Here is a 20,071-nt window from a genome sequence, read left to right as displayed (position 1 = left end):
GCAGCGGCGGCCGCCGGACCCGGCCGCCGCACGCCAACTCCGCCGCCCGCGCCGCTCCAACCGCCGACGACGATGTCGCGCGCTACCGCCGTCCCGCGACACCTCCATCTGGCGTCGCTGTCCCCTTCGTCGACCTCGAGTCCTCCGACGACGAATGGTACAAGCCATCCCCAGGGTGGGGAGACGCCGGCCAGGACAGCAGCAGCCAGGCCGCGCAGCCGAAGGTCAAGGACGACGGCTCCGACGACGACGGCGGCGACTACACGGTGTTCTATCGCCATTTCGGCATGTAGAGCGCCGTGTTTTAAAATTAGCATTTGAATTCCCCTAGCCGAATTCGAAATATAGTCGAATTCGGCCTCTATGTATGAACTCCGCCAGTTATATAATAAATATCATTAAATTTAGTCTATATTCACCCGTTTTTAGCCGTAGTTTGTCAAGTTTCCGTTTTTCAAATTCGCATCGTCGACTTCGCCTGGGCATGCGGCTGGGAAACTACTCCTCCCCACGCCAAATCTTCCTCCAATCCGGACGAAAATTTCGCCGGATTTAGGCGTGAGGAGCGCCAACGATTGGGATGCTCTTACAGTGCATTACGACGAAGGTTCTTTTCCACTTCTCCAGCACTTGCCGCGGAGTTGGTAGGTCTGCCCGCGTTGCGATGGATCAGCCTACTCCCATCTTTGATACTAGCATCTCACGGGGGAATGATTAATTAATTTGTAGTTGACACAGTCAACTCAACTGAGTACGTTTCATGTACAGGCATTAGCTAAAGAGTCAAAACACCAGTTTGACCAAGTTGCATGACCAACTCTCACGTTGATCACGTACGCGCCTAAACCTAACAATCCAGCACCTACATATACACCCCCAGAATATCAACTCCATACAACACGATCATCATCTCTCGCCTCCAAAGCCTTTGAAACAAGCCAGTAAACCTCAGTCTCCACTCTCCACCAGTCTCTTTAAACAGATCGATGGCAACCAGAGCTCTGCTGGTTATCACCTTAACCGCGGCGGTGCTCGGGATAGCGCTCGGCGCTAGCTACACCGTCGGCGCACCAAGAGGGTCGTGGGATACCCAGACCAACTATGTCCAGTGGACCTCCAACCTGAAGTTCCGTGCCGGTGACCAAGTGTTGTTCAGGTACTCCCGAGCGACGCACAATGTGGTGGAGGTGAGCAAGGCGGACTACGACGCGTGCTCTGCCTCTAGCCCCATCGCCTCCTTCCAGACCGGCAACGACATCGTCCCGCTCACAGCCGCTGGCAGCAGGTACTTCATTTGCGGTGTTCCAGGGCACTGCGATGGTGGCATGAAGGTCCGTATCGACGTTGAGGAAGCAACCCCTAGCGGCAGCACCGGTGCCCCGTCGCCTGTGAGCCCCCGTGGAGCCGCACCGACGGTGGCGCCCATGCCAAGCGGAACGTCACCCTCAAGTAGCGGTAGCGGCCAGGCGATGCCTCCGTCGAGCTCAGCGGTATCTACTGGGGTTGGATCACTAGGGCTATGTTTGGGAGTTGCCTTCACAGCCGGTCTGATGGTCTTCTACTAGAGAGTGGTGTTTCTTTTATTATTCTCGACATTTAGCCGATCTCATGTATACTTGGATTCAGAGCATTGGTGTTTTGTACCTTGATTCATTATTATTTGATTTATAAAGTGGAAGAGCTATTTGCGATTAATTCATACCAATGTCTTCTTTCTTTCGTTCGGTGTATCCAACCGATCAATCGGGAATCCCATGGAAGGGATTAATTCGTACCACAAACCTTTGTGACACAAACATACATAATGATTTTTGTATGTATAATGAAAACACGAAATGCACGCAATTCAGTCTTCGTTACTGAACAGAACATACAGTCTACTGTACTGGACTTACAAAAAAAATGAACATGGTTCTCAATTTAATACTTTTAAGAAAACTAGAGGCAACATATAAAACTCTAGAAACAAGGAATGTTACCATTATCTTTCAAAGTCTCGTGGAGCATGACCGATAGGGTTGTACTAGTCGCGTGTCCCGGCAGGAGTACGCTGCGGATAATTTTGGTCTTGGGTGTAGCCGAGGCCCACTTAGTAGTCGTGTGCGTGCCACTCGTCTGCGATGCCAGTGTGGTCATACTAGACACGTGTGCCTTTTGAGCATGTGACTGGCTATAGTAGGCACGTGCCGGGAGTCCAGCCCAATACCATTGCCCCTCCCCCCCCTCCCCCGTGTTATCGCTAATTAATTAAGTAATAGATAAGACACATATTTTGCCTTCGTTTAAAAAAATCCTACATGTTGTAGAATTTCAAAAGATGCTGACGAGTCGATTAATTTTGAAAACTCATGCACAAGTCATCCGTGAATAAAACGCAAAAAGTAGAATATCTAGAGAAACTAAACTCTGAACTGCGCATGTTGATTTCCAAGAGTGAAAACTTGGGTGAAAAACTATACTAGTGATAAAACTTAGTGACAAAACTGACGACAGTAAAATGCAATCATAGAACACATAAAACACATTACGACGAAGATTCATCTCCAAAAACTTGCTGCAGACTTGGTAGGTGATCAGGCCTCCTGATCGATCGAGGAGCAGCGTATTTTCCATGGCCTCATGGGTATATGATTAATTAATTTCCAGCTGAAGACGCAGTCAAGTGGGGACTACATCTCATGTACAGGCGGGAACTAACTAATGCGTCAAAACACCAGTTTGACCCAGCTATGCGACCAACTCCCACGCTGATAACGTACGCGCTTACACCTAACGATCCAGCACCTATATATACAACCCCACAATATCACTCCATACAACACCATCCATCATCTCCTCGCCTCCAAGCCTTAGAAACAAACTCACAAGCCAGAAAATCTCTTAGTCTCCGCCACATCTCTTCAGATGGCAACCAGAGCTCTCCTCGCCATCGCCGTGACCTTAGCAGTTCTAGGGACGGCGCTCGGTGCCAGCTACACCGTCGGCGCGCCAAGAGGGTCGTGGGATATCCAGACCAACTATGTCCAGTGGACTTCCAACCTGAAGTTCCGCGCCGGCGACCAGCTGTTGTTCAGGTACTCCCGAGCGGCGCACAACGTGGTGGAGGTGAGCAAGGCAGACTACGACGCGTGCTCTGCTTCCAGCCCCATCGCCTCCTTCCAGACTGGCAACGACATCGTCCCGCTCGCCGCCGCCGGCAGCAGGTACTTCATCTGCGGTGTTCCGGGGCATTGCGATGCTGGTATGAAGGTCCGTATCGACGTCGAGGAAGCAACACCTGGTGGTGCCCCGTCGCCTATGAGTCCTCGTGCAGGTTCAGCCGCACCGGCGGTGGCCCCCATGCCGAGCGCAGAGATCACGCCCTCGACTAGCGGCCAGGCAATGCCTCCGTCGAGCTCAGCGGTTTCAGCTGGGGTTGGATCACTGGGGCTATGTTTTGGGGTTGTCTTTACGGCCGCTCTGATGGCTTTGTACTAAAATTAGCGAATGATGTATCTAGTTTTCTTTTTTACATGTATACTTGGATTAGCAGCATTGGTGTTTTGTTAGTACCTTGATTCTTATGATTTTATTTTATTAACAAGTGATGAGCTATTTCTGATAATTTTTCATACCCATAGTAGGAGCCCCTTGTACTGTTTCACTGGTGGAAAATAAACATACCACAAACCTTTGGGATGCAAACACACATAATGATCTTTTATTTATATAATGCAAACCTCAAAGGCGCACATTTCAGTTTTGCTTACTGAACATGACATTCCGTATCAATCTTGAGGAAGCAACACCCAGCGGCAGCACCAGTGCCCCGTCGCTTGTGAGCCCCCGCGAACCCGCACCGGCGGTGGCACCCATGCCAAGCGCCACGTCGCCCTCGACTAGCGGTAGCGGCCAGGTGATGCCTCCGTCGAACTCAGTGGTATTGGTTAGGGTTGGATGATCACTAGGGGTATGTTTGGGAGTTGAGTTTACGGCTGGTGTGCTGGTCTTCTACTAGAATTAACGAGTGGTGTTTCTTTTATTCTTTTCGACATTTACCAGATCTCAAATATACTTGGATTCATAGCATTGGTGTTATGTACCTTGATTTAGTATGATTTGATTTATTAAATGGAAGAGCTATTTGCGATAAATTCGTACCACGAAACTTGGTAGCTCGGGCTAGGCTCCGTCCGAGCCAGTGTTCAACTGGCCGCAAATTTGCTCGGCTCAGGCTAGCTCGTTTGTCCCACAGCCACATGCAAGAAAAACAGGCGGTTCAGGCTTTGCAGATGCTCGACCGAGCCGAGCCTGATGAGCCAAGAGCCGCAAAAAGCTCGAGCGGAGTAAAGCTCGCTCCGAACATCTAGCCTTATTTGTGACACAAACATCCAATAATGATTTTTGTACGTATAATTAAAACATAAAATATACGCCATTTAGTCTTAGTTACTGAACATAGAACAGAACATGCAGTCTACCATGCTGTCCTTACAAAATTTACTTTAAAGAGAAATAATGTAGTAACCAAGAGGCAACATATAAAACTCTAGAAACAAGGGATGTTATGATCATCATTCAAAGTCTCATGGAGCACTACCAATGGAGAAACTAAATTATATCACCTTTTCAACATCACACAATGAAAGTATAGAGATGGTAAACCTAGAGGGGGGGGTGAATAGGTTTCTACAGATTTTAATTCTTTCTTTGCAATATTAGGCTTTGCGGAATATAAAGGTGAGCCTAATGCAAACTAGGTGAAGCAACCTATATGAGGATACAACTAACTCGAGCACGAAGGCTCTCACAGTGCGTTAAATCACAAGTAAGGAGTTCGGTTAGAGATAACCGATAGCACGCGGAGACGAGGATGTATTCCCGTGTTCCCTTGCTTTGCAACAAGGTACGTCACGTTTGGAGGAGTGGAGGTCCCACGAAGGATTCCCCGCGCCACGAAGGCTCACCCTATTCTCCGGAGCCTATCCCACGAAGGAATAGCTCACTCACTTGTGGTAGACTTTGAGGTAGCCTCCAAACCTTCACAATCTTGCCCGGAGCAAATCCACAGCCCGGATGCTTCCGGACTCCTCTTGCCCACCTAGGGTTTCCAAGGAACCCTAGGAAGCAAGCTTCTCAATGAATACAAGGGGGGATGAGATTTGGCTTGGTAGAACGGTAGATCGGGTCCTCCTCTAGTGATTCCCTGGAGGGATTTGAGTTTGAGTGGAGGAGGAGGGAGATCTGAGGCTTTTGGTGTTTTTAGCAATGGAGTAAGAGAGAGAGAGAGAGCTCAAGAACAGCTTGTAGTGTAGTGCCTAACTGTTCAGAGGTAGGAGAAGGCCTATTTATAGTGTTCTTCGAAATACGGCCGTTGGTCACTTGCCACATCAGCAGATTCGTCGAGAAACCCGGCCGACCGGATTTGGCGCCGGACAGGCCGGTCCACAGCCCGGTCAGACCGGGCCGGCCGGTTTCCAACCGGAGCTGGGACCGGGTCTTGACCGGGCAGGCGTCTGAGGTTACTGGATGGCGCCCGGATGGCACAGGCGCAAAGGCCGGTTGCAGACCGGGCCGCTCGGTCTGGTGCCCGGTCCGACCGGGCCATGGACCGGAGCAGCCGGTCCAAACCGGGCTGGCGACCGGACGCCGACCGGAGGGCTTGCCCTCTTTACTGGAACATGCCCGGATGGCACCTGTGCAGGGTCCGGTTGGTGACCGGGCTGTCCGGTGCCAGGGCCGGTCCGACCGGATCTGGGACCGGCCAGGCTCTGAAAAACTTGCTGATTTTTCGTCAAATTGGGGGGGTCTCCCGTTGCCTTTTTGTTCCATTGCTACACCATCATACCTCTTTGGTTAATACCTGAAAGTCATCTTGTAGACATGTATTAGTCCAAATACTCTAGCACGGTGTCATAGATACCAAAATAATGGATAAGGGTAAAATACCCTTACAATCTCCCCCTTTTGGTATACGATGACAAACCGAGCTAGAGTTACATATAGATATTATGATAAGCTCTAAACCTTGATTCCATATAAGATATTACGACAGCTCCCCCATAATGTGTGCACTTGGAGAATTTGCGTTTGAATGCAAAGTGCACCATTTGTGGAATATGAGAAGCTCCCCCAATATCTTTAGGAAACAAGCATGGTATGGACAAGTATATCAAGATATATAAGCATAAAGCATGATTATCCTAACATAGAGTAGCACACATAATAGTCGTCCATACATATCCATACATGAATTATTCAAAGTAGCAAATGGTTCTTGAGAAATCAAAGCAAATACGCACAAGCCATATAAAATCCAAATAAAGCAACTCCCATGGCTTGTGACAATCAAGAACCCGTGATTCTAGACTCTACTCTCTTCTCCCCCTTTGGCATCGGAACACCAAAAAGGCGAAGAAAAGAGGAGAGATGCTAGCGTCCCATCAATAGAACTCGTGCCCCGCGGATGGAGAGCTGCCATCACCATCCTCATCGTCATCCTCTTCATCATCATCCTCGCCATTGTCATCCTCATCACCTTCATCCTCTTCATCATCAGCATCAGCAGAAGGTGCACGAGCAGGTCCGAAGACATCGTCCTCTTTGCCCAAGTGAGCAGGAAGAACTCGTGAAGAAGGTTTGAGGACCAAATCCCCAAGATCTCCCAAAATAGCTTGAGAGGGACCAAATCCTTTGGTGAAGAGGCTTGAGAGATCCCGATCTATGGTTGTGTGAAGTTTGGGGAGAAACTAGTGGTGGGAAGTGCCTAGGGCGTGGTGGAGATGGTGGAGGCGGCGGCCATGGAGGTTTGAGAGGTGGGGGATAATGAGGAAGAAGATCCCCAAGGGGTATCCTCTCCCAAGACATAACAGCCCGCACGGCCGGTCGGGCGCCCGGTCGACCGGACCTGGCGCCGGCTGGTCCGGTCCAGAGACCGGTCCAACCGGGCCAGAGACCGGCCACCCAGTTTTGTCTCATTTTTGCCTCGTTTTGCCCCTATGCTTTGTGTAAAAGTGTGTGAATGCTCAGATGATGACATGTACATATAGATAGATAGATGATGATGAGATGAGCATAGACATGGGATTAGAAAACACAAGGTTCTCTAGTCATACCCATTGGAGGGAAAATCCAAACAAGATGTAAATAGCAACAATGGGTATGAGTCGAAATATATATATATATATCAAGAATCATAAGTCATTTTGAAATGATTTTTGCAATAAGATCATTTGGCCTTATATAGTCAAATCAAGTTGTAATGAAGGCTCAATGAGGGGCGGGGGATTACTCCCCTATGTGAAAGCGCAAATGTCATGAGACCTCGAAGAGACATGCTTGGGTCCATATAATGACATTGGGTCTATTTATGTTGCACACATAGGTATGCATCTTACCAAGACATGGTAGGATGACTATCCCCATATGTGCTATGTCTCTAAGCTAGATAGCAAGATAAATGCAAGAATATAGTGCAAGAAGTTAATCAATCCAAGTTTTTAGGATCAAGAATACCTAGTTCTCCTCTCAAGTTAACAAAGCGGGCTTCATCCAAAGGCTTAGTGAAAATATCCGCCAATTGGTAGGTTGTTCCCACATGAGTGAGATCAATATCCTTATTGGCAACATGATCACGTAGGAAGTGATGGCGAATGTCAATATGTTTGGTGCGACAATGTTGAACCGGGTTATTGGCGATCTTAATTGCACTTTCATTGTCACAAAGAAGAGGCACCGTACCAAGAGACACACCATAGTCTTTCAAGGTTTGCTTCATCCATAACAATTGAGTGCAACAAGATGCCGCGGATATGTATTCGGCTTTGGCGGTGGATAAGGCGGTGGAGTTTTGTTTCTTGGATGACCAACTCACCAATGACCGGCCAATAAATTGGCAAGCCCCGGAGGTAGACTTCCGGTCAACCTTATCACCGGCCCAATCGGAATCCGAATAGCCAATGAGTTCAAAGGTTGACCCCTTTGGATACCATAGCCCGAGAGTAGGAGTGAGAACAAGGTATCTTAGAATCCGTTTGACCGCCATTAAATGGCTCACCTTGGGAGCGGATTAAAAACGAGCACACATCCCTACACTTAGCATGATATCCGGCCTAGAGGCACAAAGGTAGAGCAAGGATCCTATCATGGAGCGGTATACCTTTATGTCCACATCCTTCTCACCGTCACATGAACCAAGTTGCCCCTTTACGGGCATGGGTGTCTTCATTGGGCTTGCATTGGTCATGTTGAATTTCTCGAGCATGTCCTTCACATACTTTTCTTGAGAGATGAAGGTGCCTTTTGCAAGTTGCCTCACTTGGAAGCCTAGGAAGAACTTCAACTCTCCCATCATGGACATCTCAAATTTCCTAGTCATCAATAGCTCAAAAGCTTTGTTATGGTTGGGGTTAGTTCCACCAAAGATAATATCATCAACATATATTTGACATATAAATAAGCCACCCCCTTTAACCCGTTTGGTGATAAGGGTGGAATCGACCGTACCCATGCAAAACCCATCATGTAGTAAGAAATCCCTAAGGAACTCATACCAAGCACGTGGAGCTTGCTTGAGACCGTAGAGTGCCTTATGGAGTAAATACACGTGGTTGGGTCGGCTTGGGTCTTCGAAACCCGGGGGTTGAGCCACATATGCGGTTTCTTTTAGAGGACCATTTAAAAATGCACTTTTCACATCCATTTGAAATAATTTGAAATTGTGGAAAGATGCAAATGCAAGCAAAAGACGAATAGCTTCAAGACGGGCTACCGGCGCAAAGGTATCCTCAAAGTCCATACCTTCTATTTGGGCAAACCCTTGCGCCACTAACCTTGCTTTGTTTCGTATGACAATGCCATTCTCATCTTGCTTGTTCTTGAACACCCATTTGGTCCCAATAACATTGATGCGATGATCTTTGGGTCCCTCAACTAGAGACCATACTTCATTACGAGTGAAACACTCCAATTCTTCTTGCATGGCAATTACCCAATCCGGATCGACCAAGGCTTCATGTACCTTAAGTGGTTCAAAACTAGACACGAAAGCATGATGTTGACAATAAGTGATAAGTAATGCATGGTGTCTACGAGTTACCACTCCTCTTGAGATGCTACCAAGGACTTGATCCACTTTCATGTCACTTGCCCTTGTAGCGGCCTTGATCTTCCGAATGGTTCCTTCATGATCAATGAATTCATCTCTTGCTAGTACTTGATCATGAGGGACCACTTGAGCTTGATCATGAGTTGAGGATGTTTCTTGATCATCATCATGGTCTTGCTCCGTGGAATGGGGATCTTCTTCTTGTTCTTCGGAACGTGACTCATCTTGAGTAGAGGATGATTCTTGAGTTGCACTTGATGGTTCGGCATGAGTTGAGCTAGGCTCCACTTGTGGCGTGCTTGATACATCTACTCCATCATCTTGATCATCATTATGAACTTCCATGGGCCGGATGTGTCCAATGCCCATATGCTTGATGGCACTAGATGGATCATCATCATTACCTGCAACACATGGATCAAATTGCTCCACTTGGGAGCCATTATCCTCCAAGAACACCACGTCACAAGATACTTCAATAGTCCCGGTGGAACGGTTGTAGTATCTATAGGCGTGAGAGTTCTCCGCATATCCAACAAATATACCCTCTATGGTTCTAGTTTCAAATTTACCGAGCTTTCCTTTGTTGTTCTTAACAAGGCATTTGCATCCAAAGACACGAATATACATGACATTAGGCTTGTTACCGGTAAGAAGCTCGTATGGAGTTTTGTTGTGGAGGGGACGGAGGAAGAGCCGGTTGGAGTAGTGGACGGCCGTAGAGATGGCCTCTCCCCAAAAGTTGTGGGGTGAGTTGAATTCACTCAACATGGTTCTTGCCATCTCAATGATAGTCCGGTTCTTCCTTTCAACAACACCATTTTGTTGAGGGGTGTATGGCGCCGAAAAACTCATGCTTGATGCCCTCATCATCAACAAACTCTTGCATAGTATAGTTCTTGAACTCGGTGCCATTGTCGGTCCTAATCGCCTTGATCTCGGATTCATATGTACGTTGAGCTTTCTTGGCGAAGGTGATGAACTCTCTATGTGTCTCATCCTTAGACTTAAGGAGAAAGACCCAAGAGTATCTTGAGTAATCATCAACAATGACAAGTCCATACTTGCTTCCACCAAGAGTATCATAATGTGATGGCCCAAAGAGATCCAAATGAAGGAGCTCCAAAGGCCTAGATGTGGTGACAATACTCTTGATAGGATGTTTCTTCTTGAGTTGTTTTCCGGCTACACATGCACCGCATACACGATCTTTCTCAAAAGAAATGCCGGTTAGTCCAACAATGTGCTCACCCTTTAGGAGTTGTTTAAGATTTCTCATGTTAACATGACCAAGGCGGCGATGCCACAACCATCCTTCATCATGCTTGGCCGCCATTAGACATGTGGAGGGAGAGGGGCTCTCTTTCGAGAGGTCAACCACATAAAGGTTGTTCTCCACATGTCCAACAAGGACCAATTTGAGATTGTCACTCCTAAAGACTTGCACATAATACTTAGTAAAATATGAATTGTAACCGGCATCGGCAAGATGAAATATAGAAAGTAAGTTATAACCAAGGTATTCAACAAGCATGACCGTCTCAAGGCACAAGTCCTTAGAGATTGCCACCTTGCCATACCCAAGTACCTTTCCCTTTGAGTTGTCACCAAAGGTGATGCTTGACTTCTTGTTGATATCCTCAATAAATTGATCAAGCACACCTCTTCCTCCGGTCATATGATTGGTGCATCCACTATCAAACACCCATTTTGGACCACCGGAGGCATACCCCTACAAAATCAAGTAGAGGATTTAGGAACCCATCGATTAATGGGTTCCTTTGCAATGGCAATAATATCTTTTGGTACCCAAATTGAGTACTCTCTATAAGCATAGCCATTAGGAGGGCCAACATAGTTAGCATAAACATCACCATAATAATCAACAAATAATGCATAGTGATCGTTTGGCCCCGTGCGGTCACCACTAGTGGCTTTGCCCCTTGAGGCTTTGCCATTATTAGTGACCTTCTTGTTCCTATCTTGAGCGGGTTTCTCCTTGTTGTAGTTCTTCTTCTTGTGAGACTTGGGAACATATCCAAGTCCAAACTTTTGATTGTTTGACCTTTGCTTACTCAAGAGGTCATCCAAACCCATCTTGTTCTTGGCGGTGGTGAACTTTGCAAGTTCCTTTGTTAACCTAACATTTTCCTCAAGAATAGATGCATGCTCACAAGAGGATTCATTAGGATGATAGTCGAGACCATATTTAGTCACCAAGGATTCAAGATATGCATTGGTCTCAACATGCAAAGAGAGTTCCTCTTGTAAACGAACATGTTCCTCAACAAGCTTAGCATGCTCACTAGTAAAAGATGTAGGGGAACTAGCATGCTTTTCAACAACAATGGGATCCTTCATTGATTCAAGTGCTTTCATGTAGGTTTCTTGGAGTAGGTCATGATTCTCTCCAAGTTTCTTGAGCTCATCCTTTACAAGCTTGTTAGCTCTTTCAAGGTGGTCAAGATCCCTAGTGAGATAAGCATGAGCAACTTCAAGTTCCTCCTTTGAGGTATGGAGCACTTGAGTCAAAGATTGAGCCCTATCAATAGTTTCTAGGTCCTTAACTTTATCAAGTTCATAAGTTTCAATTTGTTGCTTAAGGCCTTGAGATATGCACCTTTCGGTTTTTAGCTCTTGTCTTAGGAGATCGAATCTCCGTTCCTTTTCATTCAATTGATATTCTAATTCCTCAATGGACTCATCCTTTTCTTTGAGAGAGTCCATCAAGAAATCAAACTTGACAAGAGCTTCACCACGAAGGGTGCATCTAACATTATAAAGTTCCTTAAGCACAATTAATTCATCTTGATTTTCATTTTCATCATCAAGAACACTAGATAGAGAAGGTGGAGGTTCCATTACCTTGGTTTCTCTTGCCATTAGACAAGAGCCAACGATTGTAGAGGGAAGAGAGTCATCGGAGTCATCGTCTTGAGTTGTTCTTGCCATGAAGGAAGAGCCAATATCATTCTCCGTGGAGTAATCCTTGGAGTAGTCATATGTGAAGAGTGACCCGGGCTTAGAAAAAGCCAAACCGGCCACTCCGGCCTCCTTCTCCTCATCTTCCTCTTCTTCATCGGACAAGTACTCGGCTCCAACAAAAGCCCTTCCCTTGTTCTTCTTGTATCGATCATTGATTGGGTTTGGCTTCAACCTTGGCTTGACCCCTTTGATGAACTTTGGCTTGTCTACCCTTTTCTCATAAGGGCACTCATTTGCAAAGTGGCTATCTTCATCACAGCTTGTAGCAAGTTCTCTTCTTCTTCTTGTCATTGAAGAGCATTGGAAGCTTTCCCTTGTACTTCTTGGCAAAGAAGGCAAAGTCGGTACCAATGTCACTAGTTGAGGTCATCTCTTCCTCTTCTTCAAATTCATATTCTTCTTCTCCTCCATGATCGGCCCTAGCTTTGAGAGCAAGATTGCGTGGCGCTTCATGGTTGTGTGAGGCTTCATCAACACGGTTCATTGCCATGAGCCTCTTTCCCGCTTTGGCCATGTTTTCATTGGCGGCCACATAGGAGACTAGATCATCGGAGTTGAGATCGGCACTCTTGGTCATGATTTGTAAGTTGAGTGCAAGATTGGTGTCTTCTTGTTTGACGGCAATCATAGCAATGACCTTGGACTTTATAAATGCTTCATTCATCTCGAAGCCGTCATTGTACTTCTCAACACCGAGTCCCTTGACCCTTACTCTAAGAGCACCAAGTCTTGCATAAGCATCGGCCACGGACTCTCCTTCTCGAATCATGAATTGATGAGCCTCTTGCTTTGCGGTCTCATAAAGAGCGGATTGGATCAAATCGGTTCCCTCTTGGAGTACTACGATTCGATCCCACAACTCTTTAGCGGACTCTATGTCATTGACTTGATCAAGGAGCTTGCGGTTGATGCCACTCCTAATCTTGTCACGGGCGGAGGCGTTGAGTTGACGGTTGTAGAATTCGGTGGAGGTCAACCGAATGGGATCTTGTGGCTCCCGGTATCCATGAACAATGATCTCCCACAACTCCACGCCTGCAGCTGCGAATATGAGATTCCATAGAAGATTTCCAAAAGGAAAGTGAGTTCCATCAAAATGGGGAACATTCCCACTATGGTTTATATGAGGCATGGGTGAAGTGTTTTTGGGATATTCATGGTTGACTTGGCGATAGCTCCCTAGTGAGGCCGAAGCCGTACTAGAAGGCCCACTAGTCAAGTTCTTAAGCATGGCAGACATCTTTGCCATTTGGCTTTGTAGCTCATCCTCCTTTTTCTTCTTCTCGGCATCATATGCCAAGAATCTAGATTTCATTTCTTTAACCGAAAGGTTAGAGTCTTCATCTAGACCCTCGAATAGTTTATCCATCTCACTCTTAAGGCGGTGAAGCCCTTAATAAGAGTCCAGGCTCTGATACCAATTGAAAGTATAGAGATGGTAAACCTAGAGGGGGTGAATAGGTTTCTACAGATTTTAATTCTTTCTTTGCAATATTAGGCTTTGCGGAATATAAAGGTGAGCCTAATGCAAACTAGGTGAAGCAACCTATATGAGGATACAACTAACTCGAGCACGAAGGCTCTCACAGGTAGTTAAATCACAAGTAAGGAGTTCGGTTAGAGATAACCGATAGCACGCGGAGACGAGGATGTATTCCCGTGTTCCCTTGCTTTGCAACAAGGTACGTCACGTTTGGAGGAGTGGAGGTCCCACGAAGGATTCCCCGCGCCACGAAGGCTCACCCTATTCTCCGGAGCCTATCCCACGAAGGAATAGCTCACTCACTTGTGGTAGACTTTGAGGTAGCCTCCAAACCTTCACAATCTTGCCCGGAGCAAATCCACGGCCCGGATGCTTCCGGACTCCTCTTGCCCACCTAGGGTTTCCAAGGAACCCTAGGAAGCAAGCTTCTCAATGAATACAAGGGGGAATGAGATTTGGCTTGGTAGAACGGTAGATCGGGTCCTCCTCTAGTGATTCCCCGGAGGGATTTGAGTTTGAGTGGAGGAGGAGGGAGATCTGAGGCTTTTGGTGTTTCTAGCAATGGAGTAAGAGAGAGAGAGCTCAAGAACAGCTTGTAGTGTAGTGCCTAACTGTTCAGAGGTAGGAGAAGGCCTATTTATAGTGTTCTTCGAAATACGGCCGTTGGTCACTTGCCACATCAGCAGATTCGTCGAGAAACCCGGTCGACCGGATTTGGCGCCGGACAGGCCGGTCCACAGCCCGATCAGACCGGGCCACAGACCGGGCCGGCCGGTTTCCAACCGGAGCTGGGACCGGGTCTTGACCGGGCAGGCGTCTGAGGTTACTGGATGGCGCCCGGATGGCACAGGCGCAAAGGCCGGTTGCAGACCGGGCCGCTCGGTCTGGTGCCCGGTCCGACCGGGCCATGGACCGGAGCAGCCGGTCCAAACCGGGCTGGCGACCGGACGCCGACCGGAGGGCTTGCCCTCTTTACTGGAACATGCCCGGATGGCACCGGTGCAGGGTACGGTTGGTGACCGGGCTGTCCGGTGCCAGGGCCGGTCCGACCGGATCTGGGACCGGCCAGGCTCTGAAAAACTTGCTGATTTTTCGTCAAATTGGGGGGGGGTCTCCCGTTGCCTTTTTGTTCCATTGCTACACCATCATACCTCTTTGGCTAATACCTGAAAGTCATCTTGTAGACATGTATTAGTCCAAATACTCTAGCACGGTGTCATAGATACCAAAATAATGGATAAGGGTAAAATACCCTTACACACAATAACTGAACTAATAAAATCTAGGACATGATCTCCTTTGGCGAATACCGTTCACAGTTCTTTTTGGAAGGGAAGGGAAAGTAGAGAAAATATCACCTCGTCATCGGGCAAAGGGTGTGTCACCCCAAAGACCAAGGGCACGAGGTGTGTAAGATTCAAAAATCATGAATGTTATAGTCGTGTTATCGACGAGTACGTCATGAGCGGAAGGATAGAGAGTAGGGCACAATGCGGGAGCCATCGGGACGGGGAGGCACAAGTTACCAAGCTTCGGATCTCACGGCGATGGCAAGACCTTACTACTGCTATATATCACAATTAGGGGAACGTGTGCGCAGTTACAATGATTAGATTATGTGTGCCCCAAGGATCCCACGTTCTATCCTAATACGGAATACACTCTGTCGTACACGTTAAGCATTCCGCCCGGTCTAGGTCGGTATGGATCCTCCTTGCGTAATCCTAGCTAGACTTTCCACCTTGGTCAATCAGCAGGTGGGCCGCCCGGTTAGGCCATAGGTCCAATCAGCATATGTGGGCCACCCGGGCTTGCCGGTATGAGACTATGTTGCGGGTATACCAATTTAGAATACCCCCGAGGTCTTCAAGATCCGCATGTTCTTCACCCTAGATCAGTTCACACTTGTATTTCTGTTATGAAGGATCAACAAAGAATCTCAAAGGACACCCAATAATATAGGTTTCCATCTTGCAATGAGGCGGAACATAATCTTTTCCTCAAACCCAACTCTGACGGTTGGATCTAGGGAATATTCCTTCCAACGGTCACTTTGCGGAATTTCGTTTCTTCTGTTGAAAGGAATCATTGTGATCTTACCAAAAATCTGGGGTGAATCCTACGCTTCGCCTTGTTAGGCTTCAGATTAGCCAATTTAAATGGTAAAATACTTTGTGGCAAATTTACCGCTAGGGCACTAGGACACGTGTCAACAATCTAATGGTAGAGACGTTTGAGTTCCCACCGTAGCATGCGATACACACATCACTAGCTCTTCCTATAAATAGTGTGGAGGGGTAATGGTGAAACCAGTCCTACCCTCCCCCCTTGGCCACTTCTTATCCGCACAGCGCCGCCCAGGAGCTTTCAGCTCACACCGCCAGCCGTCGTGTTGGAGCTTTGATGAAATCTCTCCGCGAACAAGCCGCCACGCCAAAACTTCATCACCGGCCAACCCCTCTGTCGCATCTTCCATTTTCGGTAAACTTCCATGCTAGAGCTTGTAGTGATTTAATAATTTGTTCCTTCTCTCAGTTTGTATTTCCACCATCGCTTGTAGACATTCTTCAACATTTCCCACCATGTTGGAACCATTGGTTGTACCCCCAATTTCTGCCTTAGCTCCAAACCGAACCGAGGTGATCCTGCAACCTGCATTTGTTGGCACTTTGTGACACCCTGGCCCAGGGGCTCAATAGGATTGATAGGATATTCATATCGACAAGTTTTAACTTCTTTCCCGGAATTCCATCTCCAAAGAACTCCGATGTTAAGCATGTTTGGCCTAGAACGATCTGAGGATGGGTGTCCTACCAGGAAATTGATCCTGGGTCCACACGAGTGAGGACAAAGTGCACAGAAAAGACTAGTGCTGGTCTGTGGGGCCGGTCTAGGAGATCATAGATAGCTCTCAGGGGTAACAGGCCCGGCCAGGGGTGGTCGGGGTGTTACATTTGGTATCAGAGCCGACCCTCACGGTTACACGGACTTGTGCGGGTCATGGGTTTGAGCATGTGGCACATGGCTGGTGTAGCCCGTCGTGGCACATGGCATGTCACATGTGCCGACACTGGACACAAATACGTGTGCCAAGAGGGGAAGTTCCTAGATTGGGGTTTAACGTCGAGGACATCGATCTTCTAAGGAGGAATGAGGGTGGCATCCTGGCCTAGGGCTCAATAAATTGATAGGATACTCATATCAACAAGTTGCATTTTTTCGGAAGCTCATCTCCAAAGAACTCCGAGGTTAAGGATGATTGTCCTAGAGCGATTTGAAGATGGGTGACAGACTGAGAAATTGATCCCGGATGCGCACGAGTAAGTACAATGTGCGCCGAAAAGACTAGTGTTGGGTTGTGGGGTCGGTCTGCACGTAAAAGACTAGCCTACGACGTTCGGGGGCACTTGGCAATCATCTCTTGCCTTCAAAAAATTCTTGATGACGTCGAGGAGAAGAAGAAGAGGCTGTGCCGTGGAGGTTCTAGGCCGAGAATAAGAAAGTCGAAGCCCTGTTAGTGGTTGGAGGGTCATACCATGCTATACAATATGTCTACTTCTCTAACACTGCAACACAAGCCGGCAATTTTTAGCGGCTCTATAGGATGACAAGGTCTTGTTCATGGAAATCCTTCATGGCGTGAGAGAGTTCGACCCCTACTTCAGGCTGAAGCACGACGCCGTTGGCACAACTGGCTTCTCGTCATTCCAAAAATGCATCGCCGCAATGAGGACGCTTGCATATGGACCACCTACCGATGCACATGATGACGTCTACCTTCACATGGGTGAGTCCACTTCCATTGAATGTATGTACAAATTCAGCCGAGCCGTGGTGTGAAAGTTTGGCCCCTACTATTTGAGAGGGCCAATTGAAGTGGAGACTGCTAGGATCATGACACAAAATGCAACGAGAGGATTTCCTGGGATGCTTGGAAGCATCTATTGTATGGATTGGTCATGGAAGAACTACCGTTTGCTTGGCAAGGTTTGTACAAATATCGTCATGGATATTGCAGTGTTGTGCTTGAAGCTATGGAAGATTATGACCTCTAGATTTGGCATTCTTTCTTCGGCATGGCGGGATCCAACAATGACATCAATGTGTTGCAGCCCTCTCTGGTGTTTTCGAAACTTGTGGAAGGTCATGCTCTACCATGCAACTATGAGATCAATAGATACCAATATACTAAATGATACTATCTAGCCGATGATATCTATCCAGCATGGGCAACATTTGTCAAAACAATCGCCGCGCCAACGGGTCGTAAGAATTTCCACTTTGTTGAGCGCGAGGAGAGCTGTCGGAAGGATGTCGAACAGATATTTGGTGTGTTTCAATCTCAATTGGCTATTGTTCGGTATCCTGCTCTTTGTTGGTCTCACGATCAAATATGGGAGGTGGTGCAAGCTTATGTGATCATGCACAACATGATCATCGACAATGACCGCAGCTTGAGCCAGGCATATTGGTCCCTACGAATACCAGGACCCTTTTGTAGAGGTTGATCATCAGGTGCCTACAGACTTTGCTGATTTCCTTGGCATGTATGCAAAAATCCGCGACACGTGATTTCGTAGAGCATCTATGGAGGCTTAAAGGAGAGGCATCAATTGTGCCGACCCTTGATCTAGCCCGACTTCTATTTGTTAGGTTAGTTGCTTGTTAAATTTCAGTCTAAAAATAATATTGTCAAACATATTTATTTGTGTGCTATACTTTGTTTTATGAATATTTGTGTGCTATATTTAAATTAGTTGTGTTTTCAAATACCCTAAACACACAAAAAATTAGAAGCCGGTATTTGAAGGACGCGGTTGCATAGAGGCACGCTCAAGAAACAACATCACACGATGACGTTCCCAAATTATTTATCTGATCTTTTTTCGATCGTTTAAGGGACGCGACCGAAGATTGTTATAGTAGAAGATTCATCTCCAAACATATTTGCGGTTGCCGCGGACTTGGTAAGTGCGCCGGCGTCCTGATCGATCTAGGAGCAGCCTATTCCCATCCCTCTTGATCACCTCATGGCCTCGTGGGTATATGATTAAACTAATTTCCAGCTGACACAGTCAGCTTAACTGGCGACTACCGCGTTCAAACAGGATTACGATTACATTTAGTGTACATGCGTGAGCTAACGAGTCAAAGCGCAAGTTTGACCATATTGTACGACCAACTCTCACGTTGATCACGTACACGCTTACACCTAACAATCCAACACATATATATACATCCCCACACAACAACACACCACACAACACGATCATCATCTGTTTCTCAAAAAAAAAAAAAAAAACACGATCATCATCTCCTTGTTTCCGACCCTTTGAAACAAACTCAGAAGCCAGAAAACCTCAGTACCCTTTGAAACAAACTCACAAGCCAGAAACCACAATCTCTTTAGATGGCAGCCAGAGCTCTCCTCGTCATCGCCTTGACCTTAGCGGTTCTAGGGACGGCGCTCGGTGCCAGCTACACCGTCGGCGCGCCAAGAGGGTCGTGGGATACCCAGACGAACTATGTCCAGTGGACTTCCAGCCTGAAGTTCCGCGCCGGCGACCAGATGTTGTTCAGGTACTCCAGAGCGGCGCACAACGTGGTGGAGGTGAGCAAGGCGGACTACGACGCGTGCTCCGCTTCCAGCCCCATCGCCTCCTTCCAGACCGGCAACGACATCGTCCCGCTCACCGCCGCCGGCAGCAGGTACTTCATCTGCGGCGTTCCAGGGCACTGCGACGCTGGCATGAAGGTCCGTATCGACGTTGAGGAAGCAACACCCGGTGGTGCCCTGTCACCTATGAGCCCTCGTGCAGGCTCGGCTTCACCGGCCGTGGCGCCCATGCCGAGCGTAGAGATCACGCCCTCGACTAGCGGCCAGGCAATGCCTCCGTCGAGCTCAGCGGTTTCAGCTGGGGTTGGATCACTGGGGCTATGTTTTGGGGTTGTCTTTACGGCCGCTCTGATGGCTTTGTACTAGAATTAGGGAGTGATGTATCTAGTTTTCTTTTTTACATGTATACTTGGATTAGCAGCATTTGTGTTTTGTTAGTACCTTGATTCTTATGATTTGATTTTATCAACAAGTGATGAGCTATTTCTGATAATTTTTCATACCCATAGTAGGAGCCCCTTGTACTGTTTCACTGGTGGAAAATAAACATACTACAAACTTTTGGGATGCAAACACACATAATGATCTTTTCTGTATATAATGGAAACCTCAAAGGCGCACATTTCAGTTTTGCTTACTGAACATGACATTCCGTATCAACCTTGAGGAAGCAACACCCAGCGGCAGCACCAGTGCCCCGTAGCTTGTGAGCCCCCGCGAACCCGCGCCGGCGGTGGCACCAATGCAAAGCGCCACGTCGCCCTCGACCAACGGTAGCGGCCAGGTGATGGCTCTGTCGAACTCAGTGGTATTGGTTGGGGTTGGATGATCACTAGGGCTATGTTTGGGAGTTGCCTTTACGGCTGGTGTGGTGGTCTTCTACTAGAATTAACGAATGGTG

The 20,071-nt window shown here is 47.5% G+C and overlaps 3 protein-coding genes across 3 annotated transcripts; all 3 read left to right on the top strand.

The window, feature by feature from the left end:
- Positions 1–986: 986 nt before the first annotated feature.
- On the top strand, positions 987–1,695 carry LOC124655347 (mavicyanin-like). The gene has a single exon (XM_047194256.1). The coding sequence runs from the start codon at positions 987–989 to the stop codon at positions 1,563–1,565; it is 579 nt and encodes a 192-aa protein (XP_047050212.1). The 3' UTR covers positions 1,566–1,695.
- A 1,146-nt stretch (positions 1,696–2,841) lies between these two features.
- LOC124655348 (stellacyanin-like) lies at positions 2,842–3,534 on the top strand. Its single transcript, XM_047194257.1, has one exon. It carries the CDS (start codon positions 2,905–2,907, stop codon positions 3,475–3,477), a length of 573 nt encoding a protein of 190 aa, XP_047050213.1. The 5' UTR covers positions 2,842–2,904; the 3' UTR covers positions 3,478–3,534.
- A 15,429-nt stretch (positions 3,535–18,963) lies between these two features.
- LOC124658278 (mavicyanin-like) lies at positions 18,964–19,583 on the top strand. Its single transcript, XM_047196653.1, has one exon. The coding sequence runs from the start codon at positions 18,964–18,966 to the stop codon at positions 19,534–19,536; it is 573 nt and encodes a 190-aa protein (XP_047052609.1). The 3' UTR covers positions 19,537–19,583.
- Positions 19,584–20,071: the final 488 nt, after the last annotated feature.

The sequence above is a fragment of the Lolium rigidum genome, chromosome 5 (genome assembly GCF_022539505.1).
Source record: "Lolium rigidum isolate FL_2022 chromosome 5, APGP_CSIRO_Lrig_0.1, whole genome shotgun sequence".
NCBI lineage: Eukaryota > Viridiplantae > Streptophyta > Magnoliopsida > Poales > Poaceae > Lolium > Lolium rigidum.
Note: the sequence above shows the minus strand (reverse complement) of the source record. Positions and strands in the feature narration are given on the sequence as shown.

Bases quoted from the DNA above. Each gene is read 5' to 3' on its own strand.
- LOC124658278 (XM_047196653.1), top strand. From the start codon at position 18,964: ATGGCAGCCAGAGCTCTCCTCGTCATCGCCTTGACCTTAGCGGTTCTA.
- LOC124655348 (XM_047194257.1), top strand. From the start codon at position 2,905: ATGGCAACCAGAGCTCTCCTCGCCATCGCCGTGACCTTAGCAGTTCTA.
- LOC124655347 (XM_047194256.1), top strand. From the start codon at position 987: ATGGCAACCAGAGCTCTGCTGGTTATCACCTTAACCGCGGCGGTGCTC.